This window comes from Taudactylus pleione, unplaced genomic scaffold, assembly GCF_031769625.1.
Source record: "Taudactylus pleione unplaced genomic scaffold, aTauple2 ptg000190l, whole genome shotgun sequence".
Taxonomy (NCBI): Eukaryota; Metazoa; Chordata; class Amphibia; order Anura; family Myobatrachidae; genus Taudactylus; species Taudactylus pleione.
The window spans coordinates 8,158,681-8,179,828 of NW_028284592.1; the positions used below are offsets into that span (position 1 = coordinate 8,158,681).

Here is a 21,148-nt window from a genome sequence, read left to right on the forward strand (position 1 = left end):
AAATTTCATCAATATATACCATCATGAATACTAATTAAACATTAATCCTATACTGTCAAAAAGACTCACTGCTATTAACTAAAGCTTTTTATAGGTCAGGTAAAAATTACACGTACCAGCTTTTCTGTTTGGCATACAACACATTAGTATAATTTCCTATTCAAGTTAATCTGTTTCCTTGTTTCTCATTGTCTAGTGCCCAGGTTTACATATTCCATAACATGACACCATTATAGCATAAATTAATCACAAGAAAAGCAGACTTGTTCAGGTGCCATTATAAAGGGAGGGGTATAACTCATCATAATAAGCACTAAATTTTAATACAGGTTGAGTCTCCCATATCCAAATATTCCGAAATACGGAATATTCCGAAATACGGAATATTTTTAGCTTGACTGAGATAGTGAAACCTTTGATTTTTGATGGTTCAAAGTACACAAACTTTGTTTAAGGCACAAAATTATTAAAAATAAAGTATGAAATGACCTATAGGCTGGGTGTATAAGGTGTATATGACATATAAATAAATTTCATGTATGTACACAAACTTTGTTTCAGCCACAAAATTATTGAAAATATTGTATAAAATTACCTTCAGGCTGTGTGTATAAGGTGTATAAAACATAAATGCATCCTGTGTTTAGATTTGGGCCCTATTCCTAATGCTGGCCATACACGCTGCAATTATCGGGACGATCCGCCCGATATCGGCAGATCGCCGCGATAATTTTAGCGTGGGGGGGGGGCGACCAAGGGTTAAATATTGCTCGGTCGGGCATGCTGGATTGTCCAGCATGTCCGTCCGATGCGATATTTACCCGGGAACTGTCGGCCGCAGTGTATGCCCAGCGCGGCCGACAGACAGACATTTCCTGTGTTCCTTCCTACGGAAGGAACAGGGAAATGTCTCCTCCCCCGGGGGCGGAGCGCAGATGTCGGGCTATACACTGTGAGATTTCTCTCACAGTGTCACAGTGTATGCCGCGGACATCTGCGGCTGGAGCCGGCCAGATGAAATGTCTGTCGGTCTGACATACATTTTATCTTGCCATGTATGCCCAGCATAAGACATTTCAATATGGTATGCAATTATTCCAAAATACGGAATATTCCGATATCCAAATATCCTTGGTCCCAAGCATTTTGGATATGGGAGACTCAACCTGTACTACTAATAACCACGCAAAATATGTTAGATGTATTCTATGCCATACCTCTAGAATAGTAATATCTTTAACGCAGTCCTAACTACTCCTCTCTGTACTCTTCCTAGGAAACATCATCAGTAGCATAATTTGCACACTCTCCTTTTATGCTATTCAGATCACACTTAACACTTACAGAACATCAATGATCTCAACCTTTTCACTATATCCATATGACAGTTAATGTATAAAAATACTCTATGCAATCACAATACATGCCACAAAATACATCCCCAATAAACATAATCATACACAAAGTACATACAATATAAAATAGTTCAACATAGAGAATACAATACCAGTCTCTTATTGCCTGACAGAGTTGACTATTCACACAAAACATGGGTGCAATTAGCTTCTGCTGGGATGAAATAATGAGTGCTTGGGGAGTTCTGTTTGTTTTGGGTGGGGCGAATGACTTTGGCCTAGTTGGCCGGCCACTACATAGACGACAACTGTATTCTGCATACCTTGCTGACTTTTAGCATCTTAACAACCTGAAATAAAAGTTCAGCAGGGGATAATGCAAATCCTGTGTGAAACGTCTTAGATTTTTGCTCATTGTCTTGGGTTTGTGCCACGATCTAAAACCAGACTTTACAAGCCTGTGTGTACACATGTATGAGATTAAAGTCATCGCACACAAGCAGTCGGATTGGCATAGGGGGCCTGTGGATGGTGATGTCAGTGCTCTGGCACCTGCTAGTACAGCCTATGCACATATACCAGCAGGTGCCAAAGAATCCAAAATCTATTATCGATCTGTCCGGGATGATCCAATTGCCGTGGTGCATGGTGAGTGGTTGACGGGACAGGACCAACCTGCTCCTTTGCAATATTGCATTAATAAACCAAGAGAATGAAAATAGGGAGATGTGCATACAACGGGATTATAAACAAGAATAATGCTCTATAATTCAGTCTTTAAAAATAGCAAAATTTTTAGGGACCCAAATGGACAGTTGCCAACTACAGTAGTATGATGCTGAAACTGATCTCAATGATCTTATCCTTTTTTTATATGTTAATAGTTAGCCTAATTACTATTTTAATTACTATTGGAAACATAAATGAAATAGAAAAAAAAACCCACAGAAACAGAGCATGTGATATTATTTGCCAAGTGTAATAATCCATTTCATCTTTTTTTTTTAAACGTATTATATATATACAATTTTGCCTTTGTAGGGAAAGAAGTACAGTTTTACCCAGTGCATGCGAGTGGTACTCTAACCCACACTGGAACCCTCCACCAAAACACTTTGTTGGACCAAGGCACAAGATAACACGCAGCAGATCACTACACCAGGTATATCACAGATGCTAAAACTTTTTATTATTTTAATGACCTTATTATTTTTGTAATGCTGTGATTATTTGTTATATATACGTATACATATGCTTATGATCTCATAAATAACACACATTCCAAAAAGGACTGGTTCCAGCTCTATGGGGCGATTCAATTCAGCATGAATTAAATAGCGCCGGGAAGAAGCTCCCAGTGCTATTCAATTCCGCGCGATGTTTACTAAGACGGGAAGTAGTTAAACTGGAGAATGCCTGTTCTAGCAACTTAACCTGGGTGTTTAGTTGCGAGAACCGGCATTCTCCGACTAAAGTGTTGGCCGCAAGGCTTTTAGCACCGCGCTAAGCCGGAAATCAGCCTCGGAGCCAGCCCTTTAGTTGGATTTCTCCTCACACCCTCCTGAAAAATCATTAGTCCGACTAAATAGCGCTCTGAATTGAATAGCTCCAGGAGCTCCCTCCTGGCGCAATTGAATCAACCCTAATGATTTATGAGTGTACATATGAAAATAGATGTAAATAAGTTGAGAGCAGTGAACCTCAGTGCTTGTAAACAATGGGAAGTATACAAACTCATCATATATTCTACTTTATGGCATACTACAATCAGTGTCGTAACAAGAGTGGGGCACATGCCCTGGGCGCCTGGACAGAGGCACCAAGGTCATGATGTGGGACTAGTATAATTAGCAGTGCACTTGTTAGGCTTGGCTGCAATCTGCTTTCTACCAGGACACCATGCTAATCCTGAGTGAGATCCTCCAGGGTCACTATCTCATCACTTTATCAACTAGAAGGCAGAAAGGGGGGCAGGGCGTTGGGTTTAGAGCTAGAGAACTGCTTCCATACGTTCCCCCTGGATCCTAGCTACTTCAAAACTAACTGCCCATCCTCAGGTGGGACCAGGTCTCAGGCTAACCAGCCACCCACCTATGACCCGGTGCAATCGTGCAAGCTTCCCGCACCTGCGGAACTGGCCCTCACCAGTCCAACTACCTACGGCTCCTGTATTTGGGGACACCCTGCGGAACAAGCATCCCTCTCTCTACTCGGGCCCATCTGGTTGTTGACATCTAGTGCGGATTGCTCACCGTTCTCACAGTTGGCGCTTCTCTAGCCTCACTGAGCCAAACTTCCCACACACTGAGAGTTGCAACACAGTCTGCAAGATTGAACTGTCTCTTCTCTACTGAGTTCCAACTGGGAGTACCCCAATAATATGAAGCGCCAGAGCAATCATCACAGGGGACATTTGCTGTTACCTGCATATTTATATGGATGTTAGCAACCCACTTACTGGTGCAGGTCTATTTTGCGCATATTGCAAACCATAATGTTAATATTGTCTATGATTGTCTATTTTGGATGTCACCTCCCTCCACAGCTGCTGCATAAATATTATGTTAAGTGGGTGCCTGGCGACCCTGCTAGACTTTTACAAGATCCATTACCTGGAAGCTACCATCAGCAAACTGGCGCCAGGCGAGCCATACAGTCACTGTGTGTGTTGGTTTTAAATTCCTGGCTAGCCATGGTGCTAATAATACGGATTACCGACTATTGTATGTTTAAGCTTTAGTGATGCGTCACAACCAAAATTGTGCCCTTAAAAATTAATATATGCTCTTGAGATATTAGCACCCATGCTGCAAAATTCCTACAGTGAACACTACATTTGTATAACTTAGTGGTACACAACCTGGGGGCCATTTTTTGTCTATGACTATCTTATTGATCAATTACTAATCCAGACATCCAGACCACTCTGACCAGCATCTACTTTACCCTGGCTACCCACAAGCTGAAAACGGCAAAATAGTACTGACTGCTGGAGGCATAGGAGCTACCTGGCAGGAGATTTCCAAAAGTCAGAGAGTCTCACCCCCCCCCCCCCCCCCACCACACACACACACACACACACACACACACACACACACACACACACACACACACACACACACACACACACACACACACACACACACACACACACACACACACACACACACACACACACGTTACGGCTCTGGTTCCAGGGCAGTATTGGACTGGGGCATGAAGGGCCCACAGGGAAAATGCAATGGTAGGGGCCCATTGAAAAAAGCTGGCGCAAAGCTTAATTACGGGGTGTGGCCAGCTGATTTACAGGGTGTGGCTAGCCATCATATGGGCAGAAGTAAAAAGAATAATTGCCCAAGTCCAGAGCCGGATTAAAATTATTAAAAAGAGTATTTATAGGATATAAGAATGGAAAGACTCTAGCACAATAAAGCAGATAATATAGAGTAGCCAATGTTTACTCAAGACAGGGTCACCTTCCCCACTCACAGTCAAGGTAGTTGAAAAGAGAGAGTACTCATTTAATGGCGCTCCCATTGGTTATAGATTATCACAAGGTTGGTTTGATATTCATATATGAAATAAAAAATCTAAAACAACATATTAATAGTGTATTAACGTTTTGGTGGGAGGATTACACAACTTGGTGCAGGAAAGCAGTGGGCATGACATGAGAGTGTTGTGGACGTGTCAACACAAGCGGGTGCTTTCCCAGATGCACAGCCATAGGAGGCCGTGGTCAGATGGAGAAGCTGTAGCTGCCATAGGGATGGTGCAAGTTTTTATGGTGTGACCGATGGTGACGTCTAAGGATTCACCATTTTGTGTGATTGTGTGCACGGATGCTGAAAGTGGGGATCTCAATCCTTACACAGTCAGCCACATGGATGTACAGCAGGGAATGAGTATGTAGCAGCATTTTCATAGTCGTAGAGTATGTAGCTGCATTTGCTGCTCTGTCTGATTCTTAAAGAGATGTCATTTTTTTGTATTGTTTTGCTCCATAGAAAACACATTAGAAAGTTTTAGATTACACAAACACTTTTCACAACATCATGTCTACATATGGGCAGCTTTCATAGGTGAAGACTGAGGGTTAGGGACACACTTGCTATTGGGATCAGTGGTGAAATGAACAGAGAACTGTATTTGAATACACTGTACTCACAAGAAGCCAAATTTAACCCCAGGCAGCTGGCAGAGCAGAGCAGGCACAGCCTCACACTGAATCACTCCCATGAGACTGCGCTGCTGCTGCTGCTGAACTCCACAGGTCACAGGAGCATGTGATGGTCTCCTCCAATCAGAGCTCAGCACATACTCCTCTGACCCCTCTGCAGAGTCTCATGGGATTTACCCAGTAATACAGTGTGTCCCAGTGGTTGAGTCTAAATTCAAGTGGGCTAAAGGAACTGGTCCTTTTGGCCACTTGGATTTAACCTATTCTATATAGTTAGGGTAGATCCATGTGGCCAGAAGGACCTGCTATTTTCCAAGCAACCTAACTGACCTGTTTTATATAGATCTGCAACATCCACGTGGCTGCAGTGACACAAATAACGGTTTCGGATAGATTCAGTAAATGTACCCTGACATCATCATTTACTATCCAAGTGGACATCAATTGGGAATAATAAAGAGTAGCGAGCAAGGCGACCCCAAAAGGGTACACATTTCTACTGTTGGTGGCCTTTAAGGGCATGGAACTGCACTTCTGCCCTCACTTGACATCACGTCCAGGTACATTAGCTGAAGGGGATCTATACACAGCCCACAAATAACTGACTGAAACACTGACACCTCCCCCTGATGAGGAGAGCTAGTCACATGGTTGTGACATAATCAGAGGTCCTTTAGCATCTTGGATCTAGTCCTCTGCGTGTAGCTGCTGGGCCCCATGTGGCTATGAATTAGCAGGGCCTACCGGGGATTTCTCCGACTCCCTGGCGGCCCAGTCTGACCCTGTCCAAGTGTATGATTTTACAATGATTTACTGAACTCCATAACTTTCTGTAGCTAGATATTTTTTAAGTTTATCTCCTTTATGTTTAATCGGATGTGAGGCAAGGTATAAAATAAAAAGGAAGGCTGCAGTGCACTAATAACCATAAAACGGACTATAAATGATTGGACAAAAACTGCCTGGGTTAAGGAATCCTGTTTGCACCAATTTCTACCATCCGCAAATTAGCTTTATTACCAACCCACAAGGTTAGGAAAGCTCTAGAATGAAGGGCTTAGACAGAAAAGCATTATTTGGATGCACTACTCCGGCATTATATAGCAGCAAGTGCACAGGGATGAAAATTGCTAAATTTTTTAAATAGAAACATAAAATTAATGGCAGATAAAACTCATTAGTAAAGTAAAATAACCTACACGATTTTGGGCCGATTGCCCGATAATGAGTCATAAGATGGATCTTGTGAAAATCGTGTGTTATTTTAGTAAGATAAGATCCGATGCGCGCTCCCGCAGCTCCTATAATCGGATCTTATGATCAGATATGCAGCACATCTTGTCCATCATATCGTGTGCAGATCGCGCCGTTTATTTTGTTCATACGATCCATCGTGTGTAAATTCAAGTAGTTTCAGTTACTTTTTTTATGAGCCTGTGAGACACAGGATCGATCGATCATACGACAGATCCTGTGCTAAAGAAAAACAACAAACATGCTGCCGGGACTGCCAGGGAGCTCCAGGGAATCGTAGGGAAATCGTATATGAATCGGATCTTATGCTGGTCGTGTAGGTGCATGGTCAGCATTATCTAGGCTGCTCTTTCCTCTCCCTGATACTCTAATGGAGCATACACACGGTCAGATGAACGATTGAATGATTTTACCAACGATTTTAACGATTTTGCAAACTATTTGAACTACGAACGATTTTTGACTGCATTAAAATGACTGAAATCGTCCAAAACTGACTGCAAACACATCAGATGCCAGATATCGTTATCTGACCATCGGGAACGCGCATCGATCAAACATGTCAGATATGAACGATTGAACGATTTTTTCTACTTCAGGGTCCATAGGGTATCCACAGGATACCTTGGGGTATAGGTGTGACGTCAGTCGCTGGGCACCATAGAGTTAAGCTTTTCAGCCTCCCAGGATGCACTAGGGTCCCCCTCCTATACCCCGCCCCCGAGCCAAGGCACCTCAGTTTAGTTTGGTGCCCGGCCGGCGTCGGGTGCACCTGTCGGAGTGGGGGCTAGAAGAGCCCCTGAAGCTTTCTTCAGTGCAGCTGTGGCTGCACATCTGGATGTACAGCATGGACAGTCAGTCCTCACGTCCATGCTATCTTCCCTACACCCCCGCTGGTACCAGAACGCCGGTACCGATCCGGGGATGCTGGTGAGCATCTGGGGTCACAGCTAGCGGTGACCCCAGATGTTCTGGACCATGGCCGGATCCAAGGGGGACAAAGGTAAGCAGCGGGGTCCCGCGGTGGGTCCCCGCTGGTCACATGGTCCTAAGTCCCCAGGCAGGGGGCTCCCTGGGGACTGGCTGCAGCGTGGAGCCAGGCGACCAACCTGCGCTTTCCACTACCCCCTGGGACAGCGGACCGCAGCAGAGCGGTTTCCCACGGATATGCCCTCTCCTTCCGGCACAGACCCCCGGCTCGCTTCTTCACCACGGGTCTACCATCAGACCGGAACAAGGCTACGGAGCTGCGGAAGGTATTGCATACTATGCTCCAGGCTGGAGTTATAGTGTCTGTTCCATTCTCCCAGAGGGGCCAGGGTTTCTATTCAAATCTATTTTTGGTACAGAAACCCAATGGGTCATATCGTCCGATTCTCAACCTCAAAGCACTCAACAAGTCTTTGCGGGTCCCGAAGTTTCGGATGGAGACCCTATGGTCCATCATTCTGGCGCTGGAACCTGGGGACTACATGGTGTCATTGGACATACAGGACGCTTACCTGCATGTCCCTATTCTTTTGCGCCATCAACAGTTCCTCAGGTTTGCAATCCGCAGCGACCACTTCCAGTTTCGGGCGTTACCTTTTGGCCTGGCAACAGCACCACGTGTTTTCACCAAGGTGATGGCGGTCATGGCGGCTTCTCTGCGGCTGCAGGGAGTCCGCATGTTGCCGTATTTGGACGACCTGTTATTGGTGGCAGGATCTCCAGAGCTCCTGTTACGCCACTTGGACCTGACCATTGCACTGCTGCAACGGCACGGCTGGCTAATCAACTGGCAGAAGTCCACTCTAATCCCGTCTCGGAGGATTCTGCATCTTGGAGCCTTATTGGACTCGGGACAGCAAAGGATCTTCGTGACGGAGGACAAGATCTCTGCTTTACAGTCAAGGGTGCGCAGTTGCCTGCACAGCCGCCGGGTGTCCTTACACTCGGCGATGAGGTTACTGGGCTCCATGGTGTCGGTGTTCGATATGGTGGAATACGCCCAGTTTCACTCCAGACCTCTGCAGCACCTGATCCTGTCCAAGTGGAACGGGCTGCCTTAGTCTCTGAAGTCCCAGACGATTGTGCTCATCCCGGAGGTTCGCCTGTCCCTTGCGTGGTGGTTACAGACGACCCACCTCAACAAGGGACATCCGTTCTGGGTTCCAAATTGGGTCCTGTTGACAACGGACGCCAGTCTTTGGGGCTGGGGAGCAGTTTCGGGTCCACACTTGTTCCAGGGCAGGTGGACGCCGACAGAAGCGGAGCTTCCAATAAATATCTTGGAAATCCGTGCGGTCTTCAATGCTCTCCAGCAGGCACAGCGGTTTCTCCAGGGTCGCCCGGTGCAGGTCCAGTCGGACAACGCTACCACCATGGCCTACATAAACAGCCCAGGAGGAACTCGCAGTCGGGCGGCTCTCGTAGAGGTCTCTCGGATCCTGGTTTGGGCGGAGCGCAATCTTCCGGCCATATCAGCGGTCTTCATCCCGGGAGTGCTAAATTGGGAGGCGGACTTTCTAAGTCGCCAGGACGTTCATCCGGGGGAATGGTCCCTGCACCCGGACGTTTTTCAACTACTGGTGGACAGGTGGGGTCTTCCAGAAATCGACCTCATGGCGTCCCGGCACAACAACAAGTTGCCGGTGTACGGGTCTCGCACAAGAGACGAAGGGGCGTCTCTGGTGGATGCTCTGTCCGTCCGGTGGACGTTCCGGTTCGCATACCTGTTCCCTCCGGTCTCCCTTCTTCCACGGGTAATCCGGAAATTCAAACAGGAAGGAGGGACGCTCCTGTTGATAGCTCCCGCGTGGCCCAGACGGCACTGGTTCTCAGACCTTCAGGGTCTGTCCGTGGACAGTCCTCTGCGGTTGCCGCTACGACCGGACCTTCTGTCTCAGGGTCCTTGCCTTCACCCAGACCTGACTCGGCTGTCTTTGACGGCGTGGCTGTTGAGACGGCCATGCTGAGGTCCCGGGGGTTTTCCAGCTCTGTGGTGCGTACCATGTTACGAGCTCGGAAACCGTCTTCCGCGAGGATATACCATCGCGTGTGGCATATGTTCTTCCAGTGGTGTCGACCGAGAGGTTATGCACCGCGGGAGTTTCGTCTGTCTCGGATTCTCGCCTTCCTGCAAGCGGGACTAGATCATGGGCTTCGCCTTGCTTCTTTGAAGGTACAGGTTTCGGCCCTATCTGTCTGGTTTCACCGTAGGATTGCTACAATCCCGGATGTGCGCACCTTTATGCAGGGTGTTCTCCGCATTCAGCCGCCCTTTGTTCCACCTGTGGCACCTTGGGATTTGGCTGTGGTCCTGAGGGCTTTCCAAGGACCGCACGTTTGAACCACTGGGCTCAGTGGATCTTAAATGGCTAACAGCTAAGACTGTTTTCCTTCTGGCCATTGCTTCGGCCAGACGTGTTTCTGAGTTAGGGGCTCTTTCTTGTAGACCCCCTTTCTTGGTTTTTCATGGGAACAGGGCAGTGCTCCGCACTCGGCCCGAGTTTCTTCCCAAAGTTGTTTCCCAGTTTCATGTTAACGAGGAAATAGTTGTTCCGGCCTTTAACTCACCGGGTCTTTCCGTGGGTGAGGCCTCTTTGGATGTTGTGCGGGCCTTAAGGACTTATGTTGACCGCACTTCTTCGTTTAGGAAGTCGGACGCTTTGTTTGTCCTCTATGGCTTCCGTAAAAAGGGTTGGCCTGCTTCAAAGCAAACTTTGGCAGCCTGGATCCATATGGCTATTTCTGAAGCTTATCTTCATGAAGGCCTACCGGTCCCTCCTTCTCTGAAGGCTCATTCCACTAGGTCTGTTGGTCCTTCGTGGGCAGCTCGACGTGGTGCCTCGGCAGTTCTGATCTGCAAGGCTGCTACGTGGTCCTCTGTCCATACCTTCGTGAGGTATTACAGGTTTGACACCTTCGCCTCTCAGGATGCTTCCTTCGGGCGGCGGATTCTGCTTTCTGCACAGGAGCGTCCCCACCCTTAAAGGATACTGCTTTGGGACATCCCCAAGGTATCCTGTGGATACCCTATGGAACCTGAAGTAGAAAATATGAGATATGGTAAGAACTTACCCTTGTTATCTCTATTTCTACGAAGTCCATAGGGTTCCACAGGACTCCCGCCCTGTCGCACCTGTGCTGCAGATGGGCTCTACTCTGGTCACCGGTTTTCCGTCTCCCTCTGGTGAGAATGTGATTCTTGTATGTGTCCAGATCTTTTTTCTCTCTCTTCCTTCTCCTCCTCCGGCCTATGGCTTGATAACTAACTGAGGTGCCTTGGCTCGGGGCGGGGTATAGGAGGGGGACCCTAGTGCATCCTGGGAGGCTGAAAAGCTTAACTCTATGGTGCCCAGCGACTGACGTCACACCTATACCCCAAGGTATCCTGTGGAACCCTATGGACTTCGTAGAAATAGAGATAACAAGGGTAAGTTCTTACCATATCTCATATTTTAAATCGTCATCGTTCAGATCTGAAGAAAAATCTGACCATGTGTATGCGCCATAATAGACTCTGGGCCTTGTTCAGAGATGTACTTTCATCCGATGATGAACACATATCTCCAGTATTGAGGGGTCTGCGTAGGACCCGTTCTGCGCATGTGCAGAAGGGGTCCTGCGATCTCGCTCGCAGGCCTGCCCGCACCACAGCATGATTGACCATCGGTTACAGTGCTGTGACGTCGGTCGCAGTGCTGGTATCACAAATGCAACACCTTCTGCATTTGCATCAGAGCATTTGCATCAGAGATGGATGTATTTGCACAGCCGCTTGTGTGCAGCTCTGCAAATCCCGTCCATCTCTGAATCAGGTCCTCTATCGGATACTTTTTAGCTTTCTCTTAGCCTTTGCCATCTCTGTTGGGCTGCGATTCTGCCTGTCAAATTCAACATGAAATAATTGTCTCTTAAGAGTTTCCCTTCAATTTGAGGGCTTGACCTCTTGGTCTCTTTCCCCCACCTTATAAAAATGTCTGATATATTTAATAGATTCTATCTGATCATATATAGGAAATAAAAAACATGTTGCTCATGCCATTATCCACATACTCAAGGTATTACACAGGCGAGTGGGAGCAACTTACCAATAGTTAGATCTACTATTCCTTTTCTCCGGTGTTTAGGCTAAACTGAATTTGGATTGTTTGTCAGGATGTCAGGACTGGAACCCTAATGCTAAATATACATAAAGATTGTGATGTTAATCACTTTATATAAAGGATTATGAAAAGGGCAATGCCGCTTACATAAATACAGACAGAAAACACTCTAAATGGAATGGTAATCACTAGTAAATAATCTCGCAACTGTACTTCAAAAAATGTATGACAATCCCTACAGATTTTTTTTATTGTAGTTCAATTAACATTATAAAGCCACAAACAGTAAAACTAATCCAAAAGTACTTTATCCACTATAAAGCACAGCTTTGCATATATAAACCTCTGCATGTGAAAAGGCATCTACAGTATCACCAAGAGATCTCTGAATTTTAAAACTAGAGAGCACTGTGTAGAAATATTCCCATAATCTCAACTCCAGTATATACTATCTGCTCTGATTAAGGGCCTGATTCAGCTTGGATCGCAACTGCTAATAAGCACGCAATCGGCCAATTGTTCTATACTGCGCATGCATCACTGGACTTGATTCAGACCTGGTCGCAAGCGCTGAGCGCTCGCAACCGGGTCGATGGTGGCCCAGAGCGCCGGCTCCATCGTGCGTATGCGCGAGACCCGGATAGCGATGGGCACTCCGTCGCTCCGGGTCTCGCAACAAAATGGGCGAGCTGTCGATGTAAGGCATCGCCCTGCGATGCCTTACACAGCTTGAGGAGTCATAGCGTGCGATGAAGTTAGTAATTTCAGAGTAAGGTCAGAGCTTGTGCAAGTGCGATGGTACTCGATTGTACTGACGGTTTTGCAGTCTTGCTAAACATTACAGATGTGTGTAAGGTAAAGTGGGCGTCCTTAAGTTGTCGCAATCGATTAGCATACTATAGCATTTGAACTGCGTACGTAATCGCTATTGCATTTGCAGTTGCGATCCGTAGTGAATCAAGCCCTAAATCAACTGTCATAGCTGGGTTCTCTCTATCAGTAAGTAGAAAATAACTCTGAAATATAGCCTATTTGGAAAATTTTTAGATTGATGAACAGTGGTGTAATTATGAGAAAAAGAAAATATAATAAACAACCCTGTCTGACATGTGAATCCATTAAGAACTCAAAGACAGGCAATTATTACAATGTAATTTAATATGACAAAGAAAGCTACAATGTTTATTGTAAAACAATATTTCAAATGTATATGAAAAGGAATAGAAACAAAAAGGTCATCTTTTTTTGAGCAATTTCTAGCCTGGGTGAAGGCTAGACTGTTGACAGTATCTAATAAGCTTATCCCTACCCAAAAAAACTGCCAGTTTCAGCATAATTGTAGGACTTTAAGCAGTCTCTCTTCCTTTCCTTTCTGCCTGACTGGAAGATCTCAGGGAGTATGCTAAATGGTTTCATGACTGCTTGAATACTTGTGTGGTGTTTATTAATAAACTCTAATTCAATTACCTGCAAGCTCCGGAATGGCTTCCAGTGGCTTTGTGGCATATGTCAAAGAACTGAGAATCACATAGGGTTGAGGTTACCAAAAGGTAAAAAAGGGCAGACTAGATGGGCCAAGTGGTTCTTATCTGACGTCAAATTCTATGTTTCTATGTACAGTGCATCCGGAAAGTATTCACAGTGCTTCACTTTTTCCACATTTTGTTATGTTACAGCCTTATTCCAAAATGGAATTAATTCATTTTTGTCCTCAAAATTCTACACACAATACCCCATAATGATGATGTGTAAAAAGTTTTTTTGAGATTTTTGCAATAAAAAAACAACAACTAAGAAATCACATGTACATAAGTATTCACAGCCTTTGCTCAATACTTCGTTGATGCACCTTTGGCAGCAATTACAGCAATTCTTTTAGAATATGATGCCACAAGCTTGGCACACCTATCTTTGGGCAATTTCGCCCATTCCTCTTTGCAGCACCTCTCAAGCTCCATCAGGTTGGATGGGAAGCGTCGGTGCACAGCCATTTTCAGATCTCTCCAGAGATGTTCAATCGGATTCAAGTCTGGGATCTGGCGGGCCACTCAAGGATATTCACAGAGTTGTCCTGAAGCCACTCGTTTGATATCTTGGCTGTGTGCTTAGGGTTCTTGACTGGGCGACGGTTCATCTTTCAGCAGGACAAGTGCGCTCTGGAGCAGGTTTTCATCCAGGATGTCTCTGTACATTGCGCATTCATCTTTCCCTCTAACCTGACTAGTCTCCCAGTTCCTGCCGCTGAAAAACATCCCCACAGCATGATGCTGCCACCACCATGCTTCACTGTAGGAATGGTATTGGCCTGGTGTTGAGCGGTAACTGGTTTCCTCCAAACACAACGCCTGGCATTGACGCCAAAGAGTTCAGTGTTTGGGGGCAATTCAAGTCAACGCAAATTGAATAGCGCCGGGAGCGAGTTCCCTGAGCTATTCAATTCAGTGCGCTGTGTGGTCGGAGAATGCTGGTTTTCACACCTTAACAAGGGTGTTAAGGCGCGGTAAACGACATTCTCTGACCAAAGTGCCGGGCGTGCGGCTGTTAGCGCCGCACTAAGCAGAAAAACATCTGCATGCCCGGCACTTGGGTCGAATTTCTCCTCGCATACCCAGGGGGGTGCGAGAAGAAATCCTTAGCCCGCCCAAACAGCGCGTTGAATTGAATAGCTACGGGAGTTCCTTCTCCCGTCGCTAATCAACATTGCACGGAATTGAATTCCCCCCTTTGTCTCATCAGACCAGAGGAATGCTGTAGCTCTGACAGAGTGACCATAAGGTTCTTGGTCACCTCCCTGACTAGGGCCCTTCTCCCACGATCGCTCAGTTTAGATGGCCGGCCAACTCTAGGAAGAGTCCTGGTGGTTTCCAAACTTCTTCCATTTACGGATGATGAAGGCCACTGTGCTCATTGGGACATTCAAAGCAGCAGATATTTTTCTGTACCCTTCCCCAGGTTTGTGTCTTGAGACAATCCTGTCTCAGAGGTCTACAGACAATTCCTTGGACGTCATGCTTGGTTTGTGCTCTGACATGCACTGTCAAGTGTGGGACCTTATATATACAGGTGTATGCCTTTTAAAATCATGTCCAAACAACTGAATTTACCACAGGTAGACTACAAATAAGCTGTAGGAACATCTCAAGGATGATCAGTGGAAACAGGTTGCACCTGAGCTCCATTTTGAGCTTCATGGCAAAGGCTGTGAATGTGATTTCCTAGTTTTATTTTTTTATTAAATTTGCAAAAATCTAAAAAAAAACTTTTTACAAGTTGTCATTATGGGGTATTGTGTGTAGAATTTTGAGGACAAAAATTAATTTATTCCATTTTGGAATAAGGCTGTAACATAACAAAATGTGGTACAAGTGAAGCGCTGTGAATACTTTCCAGATGCACTGTATGTTTCTATGTCTAAAGGGCTTATTTATGCTCACAGCCTATGTATGTGTTGAATCACCAAATATAACTGGGATACAGTATCTCTTTTCACGAACATAACAGAGATGGTGTTATGTTTCTTATACAAGCAATGATAGGCATTGTTTTTCATTGCTTGATAAATTGCAAGCAGACATGGCCACCATAGTGGACTATAAAGGTGGTATTTGCATACAAAAAAAAAAAAAAAAGAGATGCTGAAGGAGAAATCAGGCGCAAAACCCTCAACATCAGAGATGTACGTTCATCATCTAATGAATGTTCTTCTTTGAATCAGGCCTTAAGTATGGATATTCACCGGTTTTCATTTTTGTAACTGGACCAGCATAATCTATTATGTTTCTTATACAAGCAATGATAGGCATTGTTTTTCATTGCTTGATAAATTGCAAGCAGACATGGCCACCATAGTGGACTATAAAGGTGGTATTTGCATACAAAAAAAAAAAAAAAAAGAGATGCTGAAGGAGAAATCAGGCGCAAAACCCTCAACATCAGAGATGTACGTTCATCATCTAATGAATGTTCTTCTTTGAATCAGGCCTTAAGTATGGATATTCACCGGTTTTCATTTTTGTAACTGGACCAGCATAATCTAATCATAATTGTATAAAAAAAAATCTGCAATGTATGGGCTTCACAGATCACAGATTGCAACCAAAAAGTGATTGTAATTGTTAAATCAGATTGTCCAACATGTTGGATTTCAGAGATCGATTGGGGATTGCTAGTGTATGGCCATGATCAGCAGATTTGCAGACCGTTACTAGTAAAATGATGGGCCTTTCAAGATTGGCAGATCTGTGTTTGCTGAAAATGGTCTGCAAATCACTGAAAAGATCTGTAATGTATGGGCGCAGATTGCTAGATTGGGAAATCCTAAAATCGGGCAATAAATCTTCAAATTATTAAATTGTGGTTTTCAGATTGCTGATGTATGGGGGTCTTTAGTGCTCGATTACATATCTGGCATAATCCGGATCAGATTGGGAATTTAAAGTGGTCCTGGAAACAACTGTGAAAGTGGCTCCATGTATCAGGAACAAATCAGCTGTAGGTGTCACCAGCAAAAAAAAAAAAAGGCGGGGGTTAAATAAATTCTACGTAACAGACTTAAATAAAAAAACAAATCACATTGCCTCTGCATAACTGTACCCAAAAGTTGGGGGCAGATTAACAATAGGGCGGGTGGAGCTGCAGCTCCAGGCCCACTGCGAAAATAGGCCCACAGGATCCATTGCATTGTAGACAGGAAAAATGTCCTGTCGCCACCAACAGCCCACCAGCTTATTTACACCCGAGCCGCCCGAACCATCGCCCCCACTGACAGAACGAAGAAAGCCTTCCGAGGCCACCCTAACCATCGCCCCCACTGACAGAACGACGAAAGCCTTCCGAGGCCGGTCGAAGTGCCACCCCTGGACCATTTGAAGCTCTGCCCATGAATGTTTGAGGCTCTGACCCCTAGGTCACCTTAGGCTGTCACTTGAAGCTCCTTCCCAGATAATCTGAAGCCCCACATATTAAACCCCAATTCTACGTAACAGACTTAAATAAAAAAACAAATCACATTGCCTCTGCATAACTGTACCCAAAAGTTGGGGGCAGATTAACAATAGGGCGGGTGGAGCTGCAGCTCCAGGCCCCCTGCGAAAATAGGCCCACAGGATCCATTGTATTGTAGACAGGAAAAATGTCCTGTCATCACCAACAGCCCACCAGCTTATTTACTCCCCAGCCGCCCGAATCATCGCCCCCACTGACAAAACGACGAAAGCCTTCCGAGGCCGGTCGAAGTGCCACCCCTGGACCATTTGAAGCTCTGCCCATGAATGTTTGAGGCCCCGACCCCTAGGTTACCTTAGGCTGTCACTCGAAGCTCCTTCCCGGATAATCTGAAGCCCCACATATTAAACCCCAACTACTCCCTCAGCAACTGAGTTGGCAGCCAGGCACTGAATTCAACATTCATACCCAAAGTACCTTCCATAGGTCAGTGTAATGTCTGCACCATGGCATTACCTGTTCTGTTACTGCTATCTTAGGATAGCAGTAATAGTTTAAATTTATTTTTAAAATATATATACTTTTTTTTTTATCAACTTAAATATTTTTTATTTTAAACTTTATTTGTATTTTTTTTAAAGAAATAAGACAACCCAGAGCACGCATGCACATCTGCAAAGCAGTAAATTAGCCCTTAAGCTGGGCATACACGTCCAGATAAAATGCCTGTCAGACAGACAGACATTTTATCTGGCAGCCTGCCAGCCCGCGGCATACACTGCGAGATATCTCACAGTGTGTTAGCCCCTACATCTGTACTCCGCCCCCAGGGGAGAAGACATTTCCCTGTTCCTTCCATGGGAAGAAACACAGGAAATGTCTGTCTGTCGGCCGCGGCTGGGCATACACTGCCCGATGCGGCCGACATTTTAACTCTTAAATATCGCATCGGACGGGCATGCTGGACAATCCGGCATGCCCAACCGAGTGATATTTAACCCTCGGTCGCCCGCACACATGCTACAATTATCAGGGTGATCCGCGGATATCGGACGGATTGTCCCGATAATTGTAGTGTGTATGGCCAGCATTACTGCCCTGGTCCAGTATTGCCATTGCAACTATTTATAAAAAAAAGGCAACAGGCTGATCAGCTGATAATTGGCTGATCGGCTCGAATTTGGATAGTGTTAAAGCAGAAGGGTTAGCCGATAAAGGGCTTCAAACGCTATATTGTTCCTAACCTCCCTAACCCGTTGAAGAGATCAAAAGATAGTACACACCAAGCAAGAATTTGCTCAGTGTGTACGGGTGAACACGGATCAGATAATTGTTTCGTCGATTGGAGCGTTTATTGGATTGGCATCAATTATCTTAGAGTGTGTACCTACCTTAAGATGGCTGTTAATTTATTAATTTACTGCAGCAGCTAGGGAGATGAAATATGTGGAAATATTCTAATAATCAGTGAACAATTTTGGATTTTTCTTATTTTTTTATTAATTTAACCAGTGGTTCTCAAACTGGGTACTGTGGCACTCTGGGGTGCCACAGGGCACTTGCAGGGGTGCCACAGGTTGGAGGTCCAAATTATTTATGGTCAAAACCAGTGCTGGTGGCAGCCAATCATCAAATGCGACAAACAGAAGCGGAACCCTGTTCACCACCACTTAACTGAACCTAAGGATGCTATGTAAGCACAATTTACATAATAGTTTTTTGTGAATTTCTCTATAAGAAACTTTTGCCCAACGGGTGCCGTGAAAAATATGCTGATACTCAAAGTGCTGTGATTGAAGAATGTTTGGGAACCACTGATCTAAACTACAGGTTCTCAAACTCGGTCCTCAGGACCCCAAACAGTGCATGTTTTCCAGGTCTCCTCACAGAATTACAAGTGAGATAATTATCTCCACTTGTGGATCTTTCAAAATGTGTCAGCGAGTAATGAATACATCTGTGCACCTGCTGGGTGACCTGGAAAACGTGTACCGTGTGGGTTCCTGAGGACAGAGTTTGAGAACCACTGATCTAAACTATTCCAGCAGTTAAGGAAAGGCAGACTATACAGTTTCATGTTCCAACTCAACTATAAAGTGGTTGAAGTTAGGCCTTAGCACCACACTGGTCACCCCCCACATCACACCGCTTGTCTACTTGGGAACTCAGGGTCTCATTCAGACCCGCTCGCGAGCACAGGACGCTCACAAGCGGGTCGATGGTACCCAAATGCGCATGCGCATGACAAAGGCTGCTCCGTCGTGCGCATGCGCGAGACCCGGCGAGCAACGGGGAAGCCGTCGCTCAGGGTCTCGCACCAAAGGAACCACCATGGGAACGCCTACCGTCTGGGTCCGGCCCCACTGACATCACTAGTGATGTCAGTGGGAGTGATTTTGGCTCTGGTAGAGCCAAAATCACTCCAGGGCTTGTGGCAGCGAGACCCTACCGCAGGGCCTCGTCGCAAACCCGATGGTCTTGACCATCGCGACCATCATCATGGACGCTCGCATAAGCTGTGGGTGGTGACCCACAGCTATGTGAGCGTCCAGGAGGACGCACCAAAAAAAAACGCCCTGATTCAGAGCGGGCTCTCGTTCAGAGCGTCCGGCTCTGAATCAGGCCCACAGTTATACCCATCTTCTCGTATATAAACAAACATTACTTTCATATTCCGTGTCTGCAAGGTATTCCTTTAACCGTTACACAGCTAGGCAGCATATTTATTTATTTGCAAAAAATATAAGTGGAGTAATTTCCAAAAGCACCTGTGCTTTTAACACCTTGAAATGCCAATTTTAATCACCATTGCAATAATAATAACACATAGAAAGTTTGTTTTGTCACGACTTGTGACCATTTCTGGATACTTCAAGAGTCATATGTACAATCTCTCTCAGTCAGGCTGCAAGTTGAATAACATGCAGAAAAAGTTATCATGCTAAATGGGTCCTGCCCGGTGAATCCCCTCTCCCTGCATTGGTGTAACATCCCCTCCCTCTGTGTGTTTGCTTTGAAACTTCCAAGCTTTTGAGTAGGGCTAAACCACTAACTCTGGATGTCAACTTTCCCAATACATTGACAATAAGTTCTCTCTAGTATGATGAATGCACATGTTAGAGGTTACAGCTTACTTACTTATATTGTTTATCACTTGAGCGTTAGCAAAAGCTGCGTTACATGTTGGCACTCACCGTCCTTGGTTTAAAAGGAATACAAGACACCCCTCGCCCCTGTGATGGTAGTGGCCCGCTGGAAGCTTGCCCCTGGGGAGTTTACACTTGGCTAACAACTGAGGAGGGATCAGTATTATTATTCAGTAGTCCTCCTCCTCCACAGTGCATGTGCATGGGAACAGGGAGGAGAGCAGGTTGTAGTTATTCCCGCAGCAGTGCAGCCAAACAAAAGTGACACACCAGCCTGCGTCTCTGCCCGGATTTTAAATACGCAGATGCAATAGAAATCAGCGGAATACAGGGGGCAATTTACAGTACTTGCAATCAACACATCCCAAACTGTAATAATGCCCATGAGAGGAGACAGGTTATTTCACCATTCATCCCAAAGCCACAGCAAGGATCTATCATGGTTCGGCGTAAGTACTCAGCAGCAAACCTCCATCTTATACACGGCAGAGGTGAGCCATGTCATGTCTGCAGGTGGAATGAAAGCCATTAGATGATCATGTGCACAAACATTGAGGAGGTTTCCAGCATAGGCTGGGAATTTATGGAAGGTGGGGGGATGGGTGATACAACTTGTCTAGAAGTGCCTTAAACTTTAGTGTCATTTTAGATTACACGTAAAATCGTTTTGCCTGGATTACCGGTTTTTAGATGTACTAAAGCAAGTCATATTTCCAGGGATCAATTACTAGATGAGAACACTGCAGTGCAGTCTGTACCCTCATGTATAATGCACTTGTCTCTGTTGTGTGAGTGCTGATCCAATACTTCACTGCAGGTATTGTGATACCACAAGGATACATTGCTTCCTTAGTGACAGGATTAAAGGGTGGTGATACATTAAGTCAATTTTATCTTTCTATATTTTATTTAATGTATAGCATTGTCAGGTCATGTACTTGCTGTTTATATTATAAAGAAGCATTGCTGCCAAACTGAGTATATGGGCACCCAATGGTTCATATAAGTGTATTTGATTATATGTTACATATAATCCTGGAGGGATGCTCCTTGTTACTTTTAAGATTGGTACACAATAAGCAATATGTCGCCCTGGCAGGCCGACCTATCGGCTCATGGGTACACATTAGAATGAGGTAATGAATGACGGAATTATATCTCGCTCCGTCCTTCATAACC

At 45.3% G+C, this 21,148-nt stretch overlaps 1 protein-coding gene across 3 annotated transcripts in view; it reads left to right on the forward strand.

Moving 5' to 3' along the window:
• The window catches only part of TJP2 (tight junction protein 2), a 217,085-nt gene that overhangs the window by 54,564 nt on the left and 141,373 nt on the right, over positions 1-21,148 (forward strand). The window contains exon 2 of one of the 3 annotated variants that reach the window (XM_088476614.1): positions 2,397-2,517. Coding sequence is in view for 2 of the 3 variants with exons in the window: in XM_088476612.1 (XP_088332738.1) it covers positions 20,347-20,460 (114 nt within the window). In the remaining variant the exon portion in view is untranslated. Of the gene's footprint in view, positions 1-2,396; positions 2,518-20,100; positions 20,461-21,148 lie in introns of those variants that run through there. The other 2 variants (XM_088476612.1, XM_088476613.1) reach the window with 2 other exon arrangements.